The sequence below is a fragment of the Copadichromis virginalis genome, linkage group LG16 (genome assembly GCF_057382275.1).
Source record: "Copadichromis virginalis isolate Kocher_CV1m ecotype Utaka linkage group LG16, C_Virginalis_male_GT1.1, whole genome shotgun sequence".
Taxonomy (NCBI): Eukaryota; Metazoa; Chordata; class Actinopteri; order Cichliformes; family Cichlidae; genus Copadichromis; species Copadichromis virginalis.
Window position 1 is genome coordinate 30,959,867 of NC_140633.1, and position 17,404 is coordinate 30,977,270.

Consider the following 17,404-nt stretch of genomic DNA (forward strand, 5'->3'; position numbering starts at 1 on the left):
CAGCAAAGATGAATTAAACAAGTTTTATTTTAATGGAAGTTTACTTCAAGTCTTCAGATTTTTACTGTCTTTTATTTGATTACTTTAAAGTATATGATTACATTAGAGTAATTAAATAAAGACAGTTTTGATGGAGCTCCTGACCCAGCCCAAGCTCTCTATGAAGACGAGGAAAAACTCCCCTGGGGGGGCCAGATTGACGGGAAGAAACCTCGGGAAAGCCCATTCAAAGAGAGATCCCCTTTCCTGGGATGGCTGGGGGGGTTACAGGAATTCCAAAACACTGAAATTTAAAGTGGGCCAATTAAAAAAATTATTTCCTGAAAAAAAGCAAGGTAATTCATACATCACACATAAATGATAACGTCTGAATTGTGTGTGTTTGTGTGTGTGTGTGATATGCTTATCTCAGCCACGTGTGATGCTGTAGCTCCTCCAGCGTCGGCCGCGTCTCCGGGACTTTGGTTAAACACGCGTCCAAGAAATCCCGGCAGTCTGGAAAGAAAGGAAAGAGAAAAAACATGAAGATGATAGTTCCAGTGGTCCAAGCCATCAGTCAGTCTTGAAGTGTGACGTTTTCTTACTTTTGGACAGATGTCTTTTGAATTTCAGGCGCTTTTTGAGGAAGCTCGTGGTGTTAAAGTCTCCCGCATGAAGCGCTTCGTACAGAACCACTCCCATTTGCCATACCGTGGTGGGTCCACACCTGTAGCAACTGCGCCCGTACCACTCGGGAGGGGAGTAAATTTCTGTACCTAATAAACAGACACAATTGCAATTTCTTCTAAAACAAAAGGCGAAAATTGTGACATCTGTGAAGAGCAAGAGCAGAATATGTTACCATAGAAGACGCGGTACTGCGACTGCTCCTTAACAAAGCAGCTCAGTCCAAAGTCGATGATACGAACACGCGGTACATCTGAGCCGGTCTCAATTAGAATGTTCTCACTCTTGATGTCCCGGTGAAAGATGTGTTTATCCTCCAGGTGCTTCGCAGCATCAACCAGCTGCTTCAGAATGACCTGGAAATAGAGCAGGGCGATATGACCAAAAATATTTATCAAGATATACATTTGAAAAGTTGCGATAACGATATAACTGACGATATAATTGACACTAGACAAAATACTTTACAACTCCACAACTATTAGTGCAAAAAACCCCATCAATGTATTTTCACTTAAACAAGCAGCTGTTTTTTTATGTCCATTAAAGTTATATAAAAATGTAACAGTGCAAATTCCTTGCTGACAGTTTAACCAAAAGGCATTTCCAGTGGAAATTGGCCGACATATCCTCAGCATAACCATGTATAATATCCACAAAACTTAAAAAGAGGTTATACACACACAATACGGTAATATAATGTTGAGGTGCAGTACGTATCACTCCGCGAGGCGCCTGCCTACGATAGCCGTAATGCTCCGACAATCCATCGAGCGGTGCTGCTTTGTAGCTTAGCAAAGTCGCCGTGTACATAAAATCGTTTTGAGGTCAGTAAACACAACCAGAATTCATACATAAGTCACACGGGATTATAAGGGGCACTGTCGAGTTTCAGAAAAATCAAAGGATTGATTTTAAGTGTGCCGTATTTTCCAAACAACACGGTAATAACGACGCCCCGCTAGCATTCGCTCCCAAAAATTGTGCTTTGTTGTGTATCTGACGGACGAAAGCTAAACCAGTTCCACACCACTAAAGTTGCAGCATTTTTACAAACCAGTTCTGGTTCATCCGTTTCATTCAACGATCCACTTTCGCTCTTCTCATTGTGCGTCATCGTTTTGAGGTCAGTAAACACAACCAGAATTCATGCGGCGTCACCGCCATGTGCGTATGTAAACAAAGGCACTGCGCATGCGCGTTTTACCCATATTCTATCGCGATATTTCATTTTCCTATCGTTGCCCAAAATTACCCCGGTATTACCGTGAATGGTATGATATAGCCCAGCCCTACCTGGAAACGATGAAAAAGACAATAATCAATCAATGGGTTAATGTTTCTCTAACACTCTGTGCTTTGATTGAATGATGTACAGTCTAAGACTCTTCTAAAGCAAGTCAACTTGCCTTGGCCTTGTCCTCTGGCAAAAATCCTCCATTTTCTTCTATATATTTATCCAGGTCCACAGCGGGGACAGGTCTCTCCATCACCAGGATCAGCTCTCTGCCAAAGTCAAACCACTCCAACAGAGACACTGGGGCTGATGTTTCCACTGATCCATCTGCTTCAGCTGCAAGCTTCAGCATGATGGCAACTTCCACTGACACATTCTTCCCGTTATCATCCTGAAATATTTCAACAAAGTGGATGATGAGGCACAGACGTTCCACAGGTGAACGCTGCATGCAATCCACTAATGTAAAAGCAATTCAAGTCTTGCATATTTACCTTCACTTTGCAGTACACGTTCCCCTTTGGGATGTGTTTGATGGCCACCTAAAAGACACAGGGCATTGATGAGCATTTCCTCAGTATGACATAATTAAAGGTGTAAAACAGCTTACGATATTATCCCTTATCTGCGTTACTGCCTGTCTTACTACCACCATCTGAACACTTACTGGTAAATGATCCTTTATGCGGTAGCCAGCAAACACTGCTCCACACCCTCCTTCTCCAAGCCGGTGCTCCTCCACGTATCTCGCTTGGAAGTCACCTAAACAGACAAACACAAATTGGGTTTTACTACAGCTGTCACACAAATTACTCTCTGCTGTACCCTAAATGTTCATTTTGCTCTTCACCTGAATATAAAAGCCAAGCTGCTTGCTACTTACGTTTCTGTTCAGCCACTGACTTTTTGGCAACAGTTTTGGTTTTGTCCTGGTCCACTTTCTTTTTCTTAGGTGGGTCCCTGGTGTCTCCCGCAGCTTTCCTTTTGCCAGCCTTTTTGTTTTTACTGCAGCTCTCTGAAATCTCTATGCTGCAGTCTGCAGATGTGGAAAACACCAAAAGCACGTCAGCTTATTAGATAATAGACACAAATATCTCCCAAACACTAATATCTTCAAACTAGCAACCAGATGTACACTTAATCTACCCCTCACTCAACTAATTAGCCTACCTTTACCAGTGTCCAACCAGGAAGATGCCTGCCCCTTGTCACCGCTCACATGGTCAAGAAGTTTACGCTTCTTTGCTGTGTTGGCTGTCCCCGCTTCATCTTGTTGGACCTTTCGCTTGACTCCCCTGACCACATGAGCATCTGAGCTGGTGGAAGGACCAGCCTGCTCAGTGACCCTCCTTCTTTTTATGGGGGTCGTTTTTTCAGGACTGGCCTTTCTTTTAGCCATCCTGCTCTTACAATCTATAAACAACAACAACACATTAGTGAAAAAGAGCGCTCGACATCAGGACTAGAAGGATTTTGATGTCACTGAATTTTTAATTAGTATTGCTTACAATATAATAACAAGTTTATCCTTTTGATAAAAAAACACACCAACACGAGTCAATACTAGGTCTACTAAGTCTAGATACTGATGACACTTGTTGCTCTGTTTTCACTGCTCAGTCCAAGAATAAACTTGTCACATTATTTTACCAAAAGACAAAGTGCCCCAGTAACCTTTCTTTGATTAGACATGTTGCACTTAGGTTAGTTTCAATCAAAACCAGGATTTAAATCCTCTAAAAATGAATCGTTTTATACACAGAGCCTCAACATTGTTAGAAATGTCGATTCTGTTATTTGGGGGATTTTTTTTTTTTTTACTTACTTTGATCTCCTGGATCTTTCTTATCTGCCTCAGTCGTAACTTTTCTTGTTTCCTTTTTCATCTGAATTTTTTGAGAACTTTTAAAATAGAAAATGTCACCTTAATGAGTGAATAGTCCTTCAAATGTCTGGATGCTTGACTTTTCTAACTAAGCTGTATAAGTCAGTTCTGTAAGTGAGCTTTAAAAGTAAACTCCGGAGACTATGGCAACACAACATTAGAACCTTGCCTTTTAGTGACATCACTAAAAGGCAGTGTCCCAAGTAGTTTAAAGAAAAACACTCTGGCAGACAAAGCCATAATATTTCATATAATTCAGTAATTTCACATTAAACTTTCTTTCATTATCCTTTCATTATTTGTTTAACCCTTTAAGACCTACCATAGAACCAAGTTCGCCAGAGCTTACTTTATATTTTTACATGCTGTAGTGCCATTTTTGGGAGCATTTCAAGTTGCTATACATCAATACAACTGTTATAGCCCATATTTTAATAATATGTATGCATTAAGTCCATAGTAACTACATTAATTGCAAAAAAGTGCAACAAACTACAAAAAAAATTGAAAATCGTTTTTGGTTTTTTTTAAATATATTTCTACTTGGAGAAATTTAAGAGGCTTATCCCTCAAAACTTTAAATACAAAAAAGTTGCAAAAAATAGTTTACAACAACAGGAAATTTATTTTGAGTGTCTTCATAGTTTTATTTTTGAGATACACCAATTTTTACATACTGCAGGAATAACGAAAAACAATCCTATGATGCAAATTTGCAAAGAAAACAGCATGTGCATCAAAATAAACTATTTTAAGCAGTGCAATTCGAGTTCTAAGCATCCCAGAAACTATTCAGAAAAGCATAAAGTCAAACATGACTTATAAAAACACCAGTATAGGCTCTTAAGGCCTACAAGTAAAAAACTACATTTTCCGCGAAAATGACGTCACTTCCGGTTTCGGGCAGGAAATGGTGGACATGCGATCGTTCGCGCTGACGTCTGTTTCAATGTGGGAAGTGTTACGAACAGCTGATCGGATCGGCAAAGCGTGTTTCTGGAATATTATGTTTTTGTTCCCGCAAGCGCTTTTATGCAATTTTTGCAAAGCTATATGTGTAAGGAAACCATGACCTAGGACAAGCCGATGGCATAAGATTTAAGTACAACTCTGGTTTCATATGCAAAAAAAATTATTGCGCTAGCTTACGCGGTTCCCGGTTCTACAGGGATTTAAAAATAGTTACGCAAAACAGAGCGTGCCTGCTCCGACCGGCTTTAAAGGGTTAAACATGTAACAATCGAATTGCATCTTTCCATTGCCAGCCATCTCATTTTGTACAAATCCAGCCAACTCTTCCAAGTTTGTGTATTTTTTAAACCCTTACAAGAATTGAAATGTGTCCCAAATATCTGTATCCCATCAGAGGCAAGTTTCTTAAAGGAGAGGTAGTAGCTGCTCCACCATAGGACCAGTAGGACCTCCAGCACACAATGAACACTTAATTAACACTAGAAAAATTTGCATTTCCTGCGAAAATGCAGTGTGGATGCTTAAAGCTGAAGCTGTATGCAAAAACTAGCTGAAAAAGCTGAAAAGTTGCAGAAATTGTAAAAACTTTGCAGAAGCAAAAGAAGTTTGCTAAAATGGAATAACTTAGCAGAACTGCAATATCTTAGAGGAAACATAATACTTGGCAGAAATACAATAGCATAGCAGAATTTAGCAGAAATATTGTAACTTACCAGAAACATGATAACTTCTCAAAAATACAAGAATTTAGGAGAAATAGTATAAGATAACAGAAAGAATATATTTAGCCAAAAATACTTAAACATTACAGAAACACTATGATTTAGAAAAATAGTACAACAGAGCAGAAATATTGTGATTTACCAGAGACACTGTGATGAACTATGAATATTGTAATTTTAAATTGAGACTATGTTTTAGCACAAATATTATAATTTGGCAGAAATACTATAATTTAGCAGAAATACTATATTAAGCACAAATCCTATAAAAAGCAGAAATGGTATGATTAAGCACAAATACTACATTTAGTAGAAATACTTTGTTTTAGCACAAATCCCATAAAAAGCAGAAATACTGTACTATGATTTAGTAGAAAAACTATAATTAATCAGAAATACTAAATTTAGCAGAAATACTATATTAAGCACAAATACTATGAAAAGCAGAAATAGTATGATTAAGCATAAATACTACATTTAGCAGAAATACTATATTAAGCACAAATCCTATAAAAGCAGAAATAGTATATTAAGCACAAATCTTATAAAATAGCAGAAATAGTATGATTTAGCACAATAGTAATAAGTTAAACAGAAAAATTGGAAAAGCAAAATGGACAGCTGAAAAAATGCTGAACATGCTGAGGGTCCCTCAAATATACTTGTTAAATGACAAAAATCTGCAAAAAAATTTATTACAGCCACACAATCACAAATATGTACACATGAGGAAACACACATGCACAGAGAGACCCACACACAAGATCCAATTCAGTCAACCAGTCTAAATATATTGAATTTAAATCTTAGAATGAGATCAACCCATTAAAAGCCTTTCTCTCTCTCTCTCTCTCTCTCTCTCTGTCACACACACACACACACACACACACAAACACACACACACACACACACACACACACACACACACACACACACACACAGGGAGAGAGAAGTAAGTTTCTAGGTCAGCCTGGGAGCTGGTGAATTTGAATCCACCAATCAGAGAGGCTGTGCACTTTTCCCCACCAAAACAGGTGCATCTGTTTACACACGCAGCAACACAGAGAGACACAGGATTTTTGCAGTCTATTTCTCATAGTGACGACTCCCCTCAAACAAATGACCGTAATTTCCTAACCGTAGGGGCTAGAACGGTCATTCTTACACCGTTTTGTTCAGAAGAGATGGGGGAATCTTCACGTGTTGACAATTTAATATTAAAATATGAATTTTTAGAGATATATGACATGGATGACTTGTTGACTTAGAAGCCACGAATTCCCCAATATGCAAATTTGAATGCCTGAGACCACATATGTGATTGGCTGGCTGGGAAGCCGTGCAGGCCCTGATTTGTGGATTTGAATTCCTCAGCCCTCAGATATGATTGGCTGGCTTAGAAGCCACGAAGGCCCCAATATGCAAATTTGAATGCCTCAGGACACTTATTTGATTGGCTGGGAAACTGTGCAGGCCCTGATTTGAAAATTTGAATGTCTCAGTCCTCACAGAGGATTGGCTGCCTGGGGACCTGGCAGAAATATATAGAAATACTATTATTAAGCATAAATACTACATTTAGTAGAAATACTATGTTTTAGCACAAATATTATAAAAAGAAGAAAAACTATAATTTAGCAGAAATACTATATTAAGCACAAATCCTATAAAAAGCAGAAATACTATAATTTAGAACAAATAGTATAAAAAGCAGAAATACTATAATTTAGCAGAAATACTATGTTAAGCACAAATCCTATAAAAAGCAGAAATACTATAATTTAGCAGAAATACTATGTTAGGCACAAATCCTATAAAAAGCAGAAATACTATAATTTAGCAGAAATACTATATTAGGCATAAATCCTATGAAAAGCAGAAATAGTATGATTTAGCAGAAATACTGTATTTAGCACAAGTACCGAAAAGTACCAGAAATACTATGATTTAGCAGAATAGTAATAACTTATTGAAACACAAATGCACAGAGGGACACACAAACACAGGCTCTAATCCAGTCAACCAGTCTAACTATGTTCAATTTAAATCCTACAATGACATGCTGTCAAATAAGGGCAGGGTCCTCTCTCTCCCACTAAACACACACACACACACACACACACACACACACACACACACACACACACACACACACACACACACAGGGAGAGAGGACTAAGTTTCTAGGTCAGCCTGGGAGCTGCTGAATTTGAATCCACCAATCAGAGAGGCTGTTTACGTTTTCCCGCCAAAACGGGTGCATCTTTTTACACACGCAGCACAGAGACATAGACCTGCTTCTTTCAGTTTATTTCACATAGTGAGGATTCCCCTCAAACAAATGACCATAATTTCCTAACCATAGGGGCTAGAGCGGTCATTCTTACACCGTTTTGTTCAGAAGAGATGGGGGAATCTTCAAGTGTTGACAATTTATCATTAAAATATGAATTTTTAGAGATATATGACATGGATGACTTGTTGACTTAGAAGCCACGAATTCCCCAATATGCAAATTTGAATACCTGGAGCCCACATACATGATTGGCTGGCTGGGAAGCTGTGCAGGCCCTGATTTGTGGATTTGAATTCCTCAGCCCTCAGATATGATTGGCTGGCTTAGAAGCCATGAAGGCCCCAATATGCAAATTTGAATGCCTCAGGACACATATATGATTGGCTGGGAAGCCGTGCAGGCCCTGATTTGAAAATTTGAATTTCTCAGTCCTCACAGAGGATTGGCTGCCTGGGGACCTGGCAGATATATATATAGAAATACTATGATTAAGCATAAATACTACATTTAGTAGAAATACTATGTTTTAGCACAAATACTATAAAAAGCAGAAATACTATAATTTAGCAGAAATACTATATTAAGCACAAATCCTATAAAAAGCAGAAATAGGATGATTAAGCATAAACACTACATTTAGTAGAAATACTATGTTTGAGCAAAAATCCTATAAAAAGCAGAAATACTATATTAGGCACAAATCCCATAAAAAGCAGAAATAGTATGATTAAGCATAAATACTACATTTAGTAGAAATACTATGTTTTAGCACAAATAGTATAAAAAGCAGAAATATTGTAATTTAGCAGAAATACTATATTAGGCACAAATCTTATAAAATAGCAGAAATAGTATTATTTAGCACAATAGTAATAAGTTAAACAGAAAAATTGGAAAAGCAAAATGGACAGCTGAAAAAATGCTGAACATGCTGAGGGTCCCTCAAATATACTTGTTAAATGAAAAAAATCAGCAAAAAAATGCACAGGGAGAGAGAAGTAAGTTTCTAGGTCAGCCTGGGAGCTGCTGAATTTGAATCCACCAATCAGAGAGCCTGTGTACTTTTTCCCGCCAAAACATGTGCCTCTTTTTACACACGCAGCACAGAGAGGCACAGGATTATTGCAGCCTATTTCTCATAGTGAGGACTCCCCTCAAACAAATGACCATAATTTCCAAACCGTAGGGGCTAGAGCGGTCATTCTTACACCGTTTTGTTCAGAAGAGATGGGGGAATCTTCCAGTGTTTACAATTTATCATTAAAATATGAATTATTAAAGATATTTGACTTGTAATGCACCATAACTGAGTAGAGCGAAGCAAAAACTGCCTTGACTTGCCCTCAAACAACGCTTTGTAACTCGAAATCTATTTGGAGTATCGATATCATTCTTTCACCGTAAGAGACAGCAGGCTTTGGTGAACAATCATGGAAATTTTCAGGTCTCTGTGGAAATCCAAAAAAAAGTTATGACGAGAGAAAAAAGTGGTTCATTTCCACAGTTTGAAATCTGAAGAAATCTGAGCGAAGGACGAATTTCCTACCCTCAAACAAGTCCAACTCATTTCAGAACGGTAATAGGTGAGAAAGAAATTCTTGAATTGTGAGCGTCAGGGGTGTCTGAAGATATTCGGGGACAAGCCTCATGTCTTAACTTTGCTTCGTTAAGGAGATATGACGATTCGAATATGCCTCTCATTACAGAAATCCAGCGGTGATTTTGAACAAGCTCTCCATTCACTTTATATGGAGAGTTTTCTGACCTTGTGTTAGTCTGAGGAGATTTGCAAAAATTCTATAAATCCCACAACAATGATGGTGACATTTTCTGAAAGCCAGCAAAAATACCTACGTTTTGATGTATAATTTGTGGAAGTTGAGTGAAAATTGAGCAAGTAGCAAACAGTTGTTCGGACATGAAGAGAAGACTGCAAAACCTTCAGTGACACACTGGAAGCCAAGAGCATAGCAACCATAACAACGCATGTATTTTGTGAAAAATCACAATTTTGCAACTCAAAACTTTAAGAGGCATAAAAGTAAAACAGTAGAAGATTTGAAAAAGCTGAATCATACCTGAATAGCCCAATAATTTGTGAACATTTTAAAATTTGAATGGTTGTTCTAGGTGAAAATATGAGGAAGTAGTTAAGTTTCAAAAACAAGCAAATTTTAGCAGAATTGCAGAAGTTTCCCATTCATTTCAATGGGACAAATTAAAGGAAAAAAGCTTAATATTTTAAAAAGTATAATAGTTAAAAATAGCAAAAATCGTAGCAGGAAAGAGCAAAAATAGCAGAATAGTTTAAAATTTGAACGGTGAAAATCGGCTGAAAATTGTGGAAGTAGTTAAACGGCGAAAAGTGTACGGAAGCAACTAGAATAATAATAATAATAACTAGAAAAATTTGCATTTCCTGCGAAAATGCAGTGTGGATGCTTAAAGCTGAAGCTGTATGCAAAAAGTAGCTGAAAAAGCTGAAAAGTTGCAGAAATTGTAAAAACTTTGCAGAAGCAAAAGAAGTTTGCTAAAATGGAATAACTTAGCAGAACTGCAATATCTTAGAAGAAACATAATACTTGGCAGAAATACAATAGCATAGCAGAATTTAGCAGAAATATTGTAACTTACCAGAAACATGATAACTTCTCAAAAATACAAGAATTTAGGAGAAATAGTATAAGATAACAGAAAGAATATATTTAGCCAAAAATACTTAAACATTACAGAAACACTATGATTTAGAAAAATAGTACAACAGAGCAGAAATATTGTGATTTACCAGAGACACTGTGATGAACTATGAATATTGTAATTTTAAATTAAGACTATGTTTTAGCACAAATATTATAATTTGGCAGAAATACTATAACTTAGCACAAATACTATAAAAAGCAGAAATACTATAATTTAGCAGAAATACTATATTAAGCACAAACCCTATAAAAAGCAGAAATACTGTACTATGATTTGGTAGAAAAAACTATAATTAATCAGAAATACTATATTTGGCAGAAATACGGTATTTAGCACAAATCATATAAAATAGCAGAAATAGTATGATTTAGCACAATAGTAATAACTTAAATAGAAAAATTGGAAAAGCAAAAATGGACAGCTGAAAAAATGATGAACATGCTGAAGGTCCCTCAACTATACTTGTTAAATGAAAAAAATCAGCAAAAAAATCTATAACAGCCACACAATCACAAATATGTACACATAAGAAAACACACATGCACAGAGACACACACACAAGATCCAATTCAGTCAACCAGTCTAAATATATTGAATTTGAATCTTAGAATGAGATCATCCCATTAAAAGCCTTTCTCTCTCTCTCTCGCTCTCTCTCTGTCACACACACACACACACACACACACACACACACACACACACACACAGGGAGAGAAAAGTGAGTTTCTAGGTCAGCCTGGGAGCTGCTGAATTTGAATCCACCAATCAGAGAGCCTGTGCACTCTTTCCCTCCAAAACAGGTGCATCCTTTTTACACACGCAGCACAGAGAGACACAGGATCATTGCAGTCTATTTCTCATAATGACGACTCCCCTCAAACAAATGACCATAATTCCCAAACCGTAGGGGCTAGAGCGGTCATTCTTACACCGTTTTGTTCAGAAGAGATGGGGGAATCTTCAAGTGTTGACAATTTATCATTAAAATATGAATTTTTAGAGATATATGACACGGATGACTTGTTGACTTAGAAGCCACGAATTCCCCAATATGCAAATTTGAATACCTGGAGCCCACATACATGATTGGCTGGCTGGGAAGCTGTGCAGGCCCTGATTTGTGGATTTGAATTCCTCAGCCCTCAGATATGATTGGCTGGCTTAGAAGCCATGAAGTCCCCAATATGCAAATTTGAATGCCTCAGGACACATATATGATTGGCTGGGAAACCGTGCAGGACCTGATTTGAAAATTTGAATGTCTAAGTCCTCACAGAGGATTGGCTGCCTGGGACCTGGCAGAAATATATAGAAATACTATGATTAAGCATAAATACTACATTTAGTAGAAATACTATGTTTTAGCACAAATCCTATAAAAAGCAGAAATACTATAATTTAGCAGAAATACCATATTAAGCACAAATCATATAAAAAGCAGAAATACTATATTAAGCACAAATTCTATAAAAAGCAGAAATACTATATTAAGCACAAATCCTATTAAAAGCAGAAATACTATATTAAGCACAAATCTTATGAAATAGCAGAAACAGTATGATTTAGCACAATAGTAATAAGTTAAACAGAAAAATTGGAAAAGCAAAATGGACAGCTGAAAAAATGCTGAACATGCTGAGGGTCCCTCAAATATACTTGTTAAATGAAAAAATCAGCATAAAAATGCACAGGGAGAGAGAAGTAAGTTTCTAGGTCAGCCTGGGAGCTGCTGAATTTGAATCCACCAATCAGAGAGCCTGTGTACTTTTTCCCGCCAAAACAGGTGCATCTGTTTACACATGCAGAAGCACAGAGAGACACAGGATTTTTGCAGTCTATTTCTCATAGTGACGACTCCCCTCAAACAAATGACCGTAATTTCCTAACCGTAGGGGCTAGAACGGTCATTCTTACACCGTTTTGTTCAGAAGAGATGGGGGAATCTTCAAGTGTTGACAATTTAATATTAAAATATGAATTTTTAGAGATATATGACATGGATGACTTGTTGACTTAGAAGCCACGAATTCCCCAATATGCAAATTTGAATGCCTGAGACCACATATGTGATTGGCTGGCTGGGAAGCCGTGCAGGCCCTGATTTGTGGATTTGAATTCCTCAGCCCTCAGATATGATTGGCTGGCTTAGAAGCCACGAAGGCCCCAATATGCAAATTTGAATGCCTCAGGACACTTATTTGATTGGCTGGGAAACTGTGCAGGCCCTGATTTGAAAATTTGAATGTCTCAGTCCTCACAGAGGATTGGCTGCCTGGGGACCTGGCAGAAATATATAGAAATACTATTATTAAGCATAAATACTACATTTAGTAGAAATACTATGTTTTAGCACAAATACTATAAAAAGAAGAAAAACTATAATTTAGCAGAAATACTATATTAAGCACAAATACTATAAAAAGCAGAAATACTATAATTTAGCAGAAATACTATATTAAGCAAAAATCCTATAAAAAGCAGAAATACTATATTAGGCACAAATCCCATAAAAAGCAGAAATAGTATGATTAAGCATAAATACTACATTTAGTAGAAATACTATGTTTTAGCACAAATAGTATAAAAAGCAGAAATATTGTAATTTAGCAGAAATACTATATTAGGCACAAATCTTATAAAATAGCAGAAATAGTATTATTTAGCACAATAGTAATAAGTTAAACAGAAAAATTGGAAAAGCAAAATGGACAGCTGAAAAAATGCTGAACATGCTGAGGGTCCCTCAAATATACTTGTTAAATGAAAAAATCAGCAAAAAAATGCACAGGGAGAGAGAAGTAAGTTTCTAGGTCAGCCTGGGAGCTGCTGAATTTGAATCCACCAATCAGAGAGCCTGTGTACTTTTTCCCGCCAAAACATGTGCCTCTTTTTACACACGCAGCACAGAGAGGCACAGGATTATTGCAGCCTATTTCTCATAGTGAGGACTCCCCTCAAACAAATGACCATAATTTCCAAACCGTAGGGGCTAGAGCGGTCATTCTTACACCGTTTTGTTCAGAAGAGATGGGGGAATCTTCCAGTGTTTACAATTTATCATTAAAATATGAATTATTAAAGATATTTGACTTGTAATGCACCATAACTGAGTAGAGCGAAGCAAAAACTGCCTTGACTTGCCCTCAAACAACGCTTTCTAACTCGAAATCTATTTGGAGTATCGATATCATTCTTTCACCGTAAGAGACAGCAGGCTTTGGTGAACAATCATGGAAATTTTCAGGTCTCTGTGGAAATCCAACAAAAAGTTATGACGAGAGAAAAAAGTGGTTCATTTCCACAGTTTGAAATCTGAAGAAATCTGAGCGAAGGACGAATTTCCTACCCTCAAACAAGTCCAACTCATTTCAGAACGGTAATAGGTGAGAAAGAAATTCTTGAATTGTGAGCGTCAGGGGTGTCTGAAGATATTCGGGGACAAGCCTCATGTCTTAACTTTGCTTCGTTAAGGAGATATGACGATTCGAATATGCCTCTCATTACAGAAATCCAGCGGTGATTTTGAACAAGCTCTCCATTCACTTTATATGGAGAGTTTTCTGACCTTGTGTTAGTCTGAGGAGATTTGCAAAAATTCTATAAATCCCACAACAATGATGGTGACATTTTCTGAAAGCCAGCAAAAATACCTACGTTTTGATGTATAATTTGTGGAAGTTGAGTGAAAATTGAGCAAGTAGCAGGAAGTTGTTCGGACATGAAGTGAAAATTGCAAAACCTTCAGTGGCACACTGGAAGCCAAGAGCATAGCAACCATAACAACACATGTATTTTGTGAAAAATCACAATTTTGCAACTCAAAACTTTAAGAGGCATAAAAGTAAAACAGTAGAAGATTTGAAAAAGCTGAATCATACCTGAATAGCCCAATAATTTGTGAACATTTTAAAATTTGAATGGTTGTTCTAGGTGAAAATATGAGGAAGTAGTTAAGTTTCAAAAACAAGCAAAATTTAGCAGAATTGCAGAAGTTTCCCATTCATTTCAATGGGACAAATTAAAGGAAAAAAGCTTAATATTTCAAAAAGTATAATAGTTAAAAATAGCAAAAATCGTAGCAGGAATTAGCAAAAATAGCAGAATAGTTTAAAATTTGAACGGTGAAAATCGGCTGAAAATTGTGGAAGTAGTTTAACGGCGAAAAGTGTACGGAAGCAACTAGAATAATAATAATAAAGAATAAAGAGAAACAGGAAAACAATAGTGTGGATGCTTAAAGCATCCACACAATAATAATAAAGAATAAAGAGAAACAGGAACTCAATAGTGTGGATGCTTAAAGCATCCACACAATTAACACATTTATTAAAACACAATTTTAAGCAATAACCCTTTTCTTTTAGTGTGTTTCAATTTGTTCCTACCGCGCCATTGGAACGGTGTACTATCCAGTAACAGCATCCAGCTGGCAGAAGCATACACCTGCAGCAAGGAGAATCTACCAGGCAGGATAGCGCAGCGGAGTCATCAGATGAAGTGGTTCATCCAGCAGGAACAGGATACCAAAAGGGGAGAGAAAAAACACAGAAAGCATAGTCATGACTAACTCAGTGTCACTAACAGCTCATCTAGCAGTCTTAACATCATAAGGATACAGGCTGGTCCATATAAAAAATATTAACAGAAAAAAGATGTACTTACCTGGATGATTGAGCATGTATCAAGACAATGAGTCATTTACTTTAGTAAAACTGTAATGCAACAAGCACAAAAAATGGGCTGTAAAAAAAAGAAAAAATATCTGAACAATAGCACCGACTTTTAAATAGCAATCAAGCCCAATAAACAGTTTCTTTTGTTAAAAGAGGGGCCTAATGTCCTCCACAGTTATGTGAGATGATAAAGCCATACAGAAAATGATTACTTCAAGATATAGCTGCTAAAAGTCGTTCTACTACCGAATTATGTGTATGTATCCTCTCTTGATTTATTTCCAAAGTTTACTCACTTGATTTGGATTACTGAATGGAACCTAATCATTTTATTAATCTATACACACAGAAATAGCCACACAAACTAAATTAGTTGGTCAAATTTTATTCAGACACTTGTTGAAATAATCACACAATGTAGTCCTTCTAATGACAGCAACATACTGTTGTTAGGAGGTGGTGGGATTGTCACATGCAGTGAGCTAGCATGATTTACTTAAAGCTGATGTGATTCCCAGATTGGATGAACTATTTGCATTTTCCTCATCATTATTTTTATTTTTGTTTTCTGATTGCTGATTGGTAGTGGTTGCCAGAATTATGCTTTCGCTTAAAATACAGTGTTAGCTACTAGTGCCTCAATTTCTTGGTTGTCTAAGAAATTCATCCTATCAGAGCCTTCAAAAACAAAAAATAAAAACAAAAAATATACTTTACAAAACATAATTCCAATTAAAATAGTTAGCTGGGTAAAATGCCACATGTTTTATGTCATGGTACAGTTAGTGCGATTCTTGATTCTTATGATAAAATGTAATTATATTTTAATCCCACAAATCTCTTTTTTCTTTTTATGAGAGCTCACACACTTAAAGGATATGCCAAAGTCACACATTTTACAACAGCAACCTCATTTTATAAATGCAATACACTAAAAAACAAGGGGAATAAAAGCAAAACATTAACGGTGTGTTCACACTGAACGCGATAGACGCGAACGAAAACGCCCCAAACGCCCCTAATTTGACGCGTGCACATTCGCACCTCAACGCGTGACCAAGAAAAATCCATCGCGCCTCAAAATTGCATATTTTGACGTGCGTGAACCGGAAATGTGGGAGGAAGTTGTGCCAGACCGGTATCTTTGTCAGCTGTCGAGCTAGCGTTTGAAGAGAGAGTCTCCCTTCTCTATTTACTGTGCAGAGCAGAGCAGCGGCGTTAAGGACGTCCTCGCCGTACCTGGGTCCATCAGGTCCTCCAGACGCGTGAGCAGTTTGGTGAGTTTCAACACTTGCTCCAGGAGCTGCGCCTGGATGACGGCCGATTTCAGCGATATCGCCGTCTTCCCCTCGCCCAGTTTGAGGACCTGCTGTCCCGCGTTGGTCCAAGAATCGCCCGCCTAGACACCGACTACAGGCGCTCAATCCCACCTGCAGAGCGCCTGTCCGTCTGCCTGAGGTTAGTAAAAGTGTTTAATACGGTAGTCCTTTATTGATACCTGTGCTAATATGCTAAACTATCGTTTATAGACTGCTAACATGGATGTGCTATGCCATCAATGAATGCCGTTGGTGTTTACTGATAGCAAACTGTGGTACGGAGACGACTGTTTATAATATTTCTAGTGATACTCGAAATGTCTCATCAAGTCCTGATTTAATTCAATTTATGCTGTTATCAGTGTTTGCAACGATAGCATGGCTGTGGTGCCATATGTATGCTCTCGGTGTTTGCTGATATCAAACTGGTATTAGGACCAATGTAGGTTAATCTTTGTAGTGATACTCACTCCTTTTTATTTAGACCTGGTTTAATTCTGGTATAGTTGAGTATTTGTATATAATCCCTGCAGCTGTCAGACTCTATAACAGGGGTCACCAGCCTTTATAAAAACAGAGTTAGATAAAACTGTGAACAGTTTGGTTCATCTTTAGTTAGATGGTTCTATCTTGATAAGCTATGTCTTCTCACAGATTCATTTTTCAAAAATATTAATGATTTAAGCAAGGAAAGGGCTACATGTCAGCATACAACTCTTTATTTCTATTAATGTCTTACTTCATTCCTACCTGATTGACATGTTTAGGAATTATGAGTGATTGGCTCACTGTAGTTGTAAAAGTTGCTACCAATCAAATTATGATATGTTAAAGTTAAAACAAAACACAACTGTTTAGTGTCATTTTTGTTGTAATTGATGTCTGGTTTGTTCTGTTCCCTAGTGATGGGTAGGGATGGGTACCAGTATCGCAC

The 17,404-nt window shown here is 37.3% G+C and overlaps 1 protein-coding gene across 1 annotated transcript; it reads right to left on the reverse strand.

The window, feature by feature from the left end:
• Positions 1-9: 9 nt before the first annotated feature.
• LOC146691100 (serine/threonine-protein kinase pim-1-like) lies at positions 10-17,379 on the reverse strand. The gene is made up of 12 exons (XM_085434376.1): positions 16,391-17,379; positions 15,141-15,218; positions 14,864-14,937; positions 3,729-3,805; positions 3,074-3,316; positions 2,787-2,939; positions 2,571-2,665; positions 2,398-2,445; positions 2,076-2,294; positions 842-1,022; positions 585-755; positions 10-495 (listed from the first exon to the last, which is right to left on the reverse strand). Exons 3-12 carry the CDS (start codon positions 14,869-14,871, stop codon positions 404-406), a joined length of 1,287 nt encoding a protein of 428 aa, XP_085290502.1. The 5' UTR covers positions 14,872-14,937; positions 15,141-15,218; positions 16,391-17,379; the 3' UTR covers positions 10-403.
• Between the last annotated feature and the right edge of the window lie 25 nt (positions 17,380-17,404).